The sequence below is a fragment of the Salvelinus fontinalis genome, chromosome 8, assembly GCF_029448725.1.
Source record: "Salvelinus fontinalis isolate EN_2023a chromosome 8, ASM2944872v1, whole genome shotgun sequence".
NCBI classification, from domain to species: Eukaryota; Metazoa; Chordata; class Actinopteri; order Salmoniformes; family Salmonidae; genus Salvelinus; species Salvelinus fontinalis.
In genome coordinates, this window is record NC_074672.1 from 33,644,900 (window position 1) to 33,649,696 (window position 4,797).

A 4,797-nucleotide genomic window follows, 5' to 3' on the forward strand; every position below is an offset into this window, starting at 1 on the left:
CAGGGATAAATTGGGCCAATGCAGAGGGAAATCAAAGCCCTGGTTTAAGGGTATATTTCGGGGTTTAAGAAGCAGAGGAATTAGGGATGAATTGAAAAAGAGCAGACACCCACACAGTTCTCTTTTTTTGTTGAGTTTTTTCATCTCCATCCTCATTGGTCATTGGTCCACCCACAGCATGATAAGTATATTGTTTTTAGTGCACTCTCTCAGCATTGATGTAGTGGTAGAAATATAGGTGGGGAAACTCTGATCGCTGGTCGTGGTGAAAAAAGTAACGATCCCTATACTTTCATTGCATTTTTTCACAAAAGGTGTGTAAACTGTTGGGCAAAAATAAACGTGTTTACTTGCGTTTACCCACCACTACACCACTGGTTCTCAGTGGTCAGTTGGTTGATTGCTCCTGCCATTTCATCAATGGATGTCCCTCAGTCTGTCTCTGCCTGTCCCATCCTCTGCCTGTATTTGCTTGCTGTGTTCTTTGTCCCCTCTTCATCCGATTGTACCTGTCACTGTCCATCTATCTATCCTTAGCAGTCCACGCCTGTCTCCTTGAGGCCTCTCTTCCTCCATGCTCTGCCTGTCTTTCTTGTTAGTCCTCTTTTATCCTCTGGATACTCATCCCCCCTTTACTCCCTCTTTAACACTACGACTGTCACTAAGACATGACTACTGCTTCTGTTCATATCTCTGCTGTCAGCTCCCTCTACTAACATGACTACTGCTTCTGTTCATATCTCTGCTGTCAACTCCCTCTACTAACATGACTACTGCTTCTGTTCATATCTCTGCTGTCAGCTCCTTCTGCCTGGTCTTTATCTGTCCCCTCTTTTCTCCCTTTCTCTCCCTCCTCCCTCTCTCGCTACCCCTCCCTCCCTCCCTCCCTCCCTCCCTCCCTCCCTCCCTCCCTCCCTCCCTCCCTCCCTCCCTCTACCCATCCCTCCCTCCCTCTCTCTATACCCATCCCTCTCTCCCTCCCTCCTGCCTCTCTATACCCTTCCCTCCCTCCCTCTCTCTCTCTCTCTCTCTCTCTCTCTCTCCTCTCTCTCTCTCTCTCTCTCTCTCTCTCTCTCTCTCTCTCCCTCCTACCTCTCTCTCTACCCTTCCCTCCCTCCCTCCTTCTCTCTCTACCCTTCCCTCTCTCCCTCCTTCTCTCTCTACCCATCCCTCTCTCCCTCCCTCCTACCTCTCTCCCTACCCTTCCCTCTCTCCCTCCTTCTCTCTCTCAGAGCCCATGGTGGTGCGTCCTGTTAGTATACATCCCCCAGCCTCTCACAGCGCTCCGTCCTTCCTGCGTCAGTACGCTGGCCACCTTGGCCGCACCGCTGCCCTGCGCAGAGACAACCCAGGCCTGGACCGCGACAGGCCCTACCTCACCCTGCACAGGACCGGATCCCTTGGTACACACACACACATTATACATGCACACGTGCGCACACGTGCACACACAATCCGGAATCCGGAGCATGACCGTTACCCTTGGTGGCTTTTTCTTTCTCCAGTCTTGTTCATCCCACTCTCTATATACCTCTCAGAACGCTTTGCACCTCTGTCTCTCTCTCTCGCTCTCTCTTTTTCTCTCTTTCTCTTTCTCTCGCTCTCTCTCTGTCTCTCTCTCTCTCTCTCTCTGTGTTTCTATGTTGTCAGAGTCTAGGTGATGTGGGTAAGGCGGAGTCAGGCGCAGGACACAGAGATGAGTAATAATAGTAACTTTACTCAAAAATAATCTTCCAACAAGGAGAACGAAAATCCAGAATCACATAAACGAGACAACTGACAACAATAAACACGCACAAAACCATGATGGCTCCAGAGGGTTAAATAGGGAAATAATTCAAACGTAATGTACAGTACAGACGTAATGTACAATACAGACAAAACAAATGGAAAAAGAAATGTAGATCGGTGGAGCCTAGAAAGCCGGTGACGTCGACCGCCGAACGCCGCCCGAACAAGGAGAGGCACTAACTTTCGTCAGAAGTCGTGACATATGTATCTCTTTCTTCCTTGCCCTTAGCTTTGTTTGTGTTTAATAGTGACTGTTGTAAGATGTCCTCTGTGCCTCATGTGCATAGAATACTATTTAACTAAATAGAATACTATTTAACTTCATCCGTTTGTGTGCGTCAATCAAACACACACACACACACACACACACACACACACACACACACACACACACACACACACACACACACACACACACACACACACACACACACACACACACACACACACACACACACACACACACACACACACACACACACACACACACACACACACACACACTGTCCCTCTGCTTGACCATGTTATGTAATGCAGCGTGTGATCCCCGTGTATATGAATCCCAGTAATCTAATTTCCCTTTGCGGATAGGGCTTTACAGCAGGGGGAGGGAGGGATGGAGGGAGTGAGGGAGGCAGTCAGTGAGTGGGGGAGGGAGGGAGGGATGGAAGACTGGAGGGAGTGAGGGAGACAGTGAGTGAGTGGGGGAGGGAGGGATGGAGGACTGGAGGGAGGGAAGACAGTGAGTGAGTGGGGGAGGGATGGAGGACTGGAGGGAGGGAGACAGTGAGTGACTGGGGGAGGGAGGGAGTGAGGGAGACAGTGAGTGAGAGGGGAGGGATGGAGGACTGGAGGGAGGGAAGACAGTGAGTGAGTGGGGGAGGGAGAGAGGGATGGAGGGAGGGAAGAAAGTGAGTGAGTGTGGGAGGGAGGGAGGGATGGAGGGAGGGAGGGATGGATGGAGGACTGGAGGGACGGAAGACAGTGGAGCTAGTGGAGAGAAGAGAGATCATCTTAGAAGAGGAGAAAGGAAGGGAGAGAGCTGGGTCTGAGAGAGGAGAGAGCTGGGTCTGGGAGAGGAGAGAGCTGGGGCTGAGAGAGGAGAGAGCTGGGGCTGGGAGAGGAGAGAGCTGGGGCAGGGAGAGGAGAGAGCTGGGGCTGGGAGAGGAGAGAGCTGGGGCTGGGAGAGGAGAGAGCTGGGGCAGGGAGAGGAGAGAGCTGGGGCAGGGAGAGGCGAGAGCTGGGGCAGGGAGAGGAGAGAGCTGGGGCAGGGAGAGGAGAGAGCTGGGGCAGGGAGAGGAGAGAGCTCTACTACTTGATAATAGAATAATTTCTGCTCTATTTCTTCACATTTCTATACCAGCTCAGAATGTCTCCCCACCTTTCATGGAGACAGGGATTCATCTCAGTGAGAGCGGCATGGAGAAAGAGAAGATAGTTAGCCTAACCTGTAGCCTGGTACAGCTAGGACCTGTAGGCTGGTACAGCTAGGACCTGTAGTCTGGTACAGCTAGGTCCTGTAGTCTGGTACAGCTAGGACCTGTAGTCTGGTACAGCTAGGACCTGTAGTCTGGTACAGCTAGGACCTGTAGCCTGGTACAGCTAGGACCTATAGTCTGGTACAGCTAGGACCTGTAGTCTGGTACAGCTAGGACCTGTAGTCTGGTACAGCTGTACCTGTAGCCTGGTACAGCTAGGACCTGTAGTCTGGTACAGCTAGGACCTGTAGTCTGGTACAGCTGTACCTGTAGCCTGGTACAGCTAGGACCTGTAGTCTGGTACAACTAGGACCTGTAGTCTGGTACAGCTAGGACCTGTAGTCTGGTACAGCTTGGACCTGTAGTCTGGTACAGCTAGGACCTGTAGCCTGGTACAGCTAGGACCTGTAGTCTGGTACAGCTAGGACCTGTAGTCTGGTACAGCTGTACCTGTAGCCTGGTACAGCTAGGACCTGTAGTCTGGTACAGCTTGGACCTGTAGCCTGGTACAGCTAGGACCTGTAGTCTGGTACAGCTAGGACCTGTAGTCTGGTACAGCTAGGACCTGTAGTCTGGTAAAGCTAGGACCTGTAGTCTGGTAAAACTAGGACCTGTAGCCTGGTACAGCTAGGACCTGTAGTCTGGTACAGCTAGGACCTGTAGTCTTGTACAGCTAGGACCTGTAGTCTGGTACAGCTAGGACCTGTAGTCTGGTACAGCTTGGACCTGTTGTTTGGTACAGCTAGGACCTGTAGTCTGGTAAAGCTAGGACCTGTAGCCTGGTACAGCTAGGACCTGTAGTCTGGTACAGCTAGCACCTGTTGTCTGGTACAGCTAGGACCTGTAGTCTGGTACAGCTAGGACCTGTAGTCTGGTAAAGCTTGGACCTGTAGTCTGGTACAGCTAGGACCTGTAGCCTGGTACAGCTAGGACCTGTAGTCTGGTACAGCTAGGACCTGTAGTCTGGTACAGCTAGGACCTGTAGTCTGGTACAGCTAGGACCTGTAGTCTGGTACAGCTAGGACCTGTAGTCTGGTACAGCTTGGACCTGTAGTCTGGTACAGCTAGGACCTGTAGTCTGGTAAAGCTAGGACCTGTAGCCTGGTACAGCTAGGACCTGTAGCCTGGTACAGCTAGGACCTGTAGCCTGGTACAAGAGAGCTGGGGCAGGGAGAGGAGAGAGCTGGGGCAGGGAGAGGAGAGAGCTGGGGCAGGGAGAGGAGAGAGCTCTACTTCTTGATAATAGAATAATTTCTGCTCCATTTCTTCACATTTCTATACCAGCTCAGAATGTCTCCCCACCTTTCATGGAGACAGGGATGTATCTCAGTGAGAGCGGCATGGAGAAAGAGAAGATAGTTAGCCTAACCTGTAGTCTGGTACAGCTAGGACCTGTAGTCTGGTACAGCTAGGACCTGTAGTCTGGTACAGCTAGGACCTGTAGTCTGGTACAGCTAGGACCTGTAGCCTGGTACAGCTAGGACCTGTAGTCTGGTACAGCTAGGACCTGTAGTCTGGTACAGCTTGG

General features: G+C 51.7%; 1 protein-coding gene across 5 annotated transcripts in view; it reads left to right on the plus strand.

The window, feature by feature from the left end:
• The window catches only part of LOC129861118 (cyclin-dependent kinase 17-like), an 86,884-nt gene that overhangs the window by 17,512 nt on the left and 64,575 nt on the right, over positions 1–4,797 (plus strand). For 3 of the 5 annotated variants that reach the window (XM_055932260.1, XM_055932261.1, XM_055932262.1), the window contains exon 3: positions 1,233–1,403. The exons of the other annotated variants lie outside the window; for them this stretch is intronic. In XM_055932260.1, coding sequence (XP_055788235.1) covers positions 1,233–1,403 — 171 coding nt within the window. The remainder of the gene's footprint in view (positions 1–1,232; positions 1,404–4,797) is intronic. 5 annotated transcript variants of the gene reach the window in all.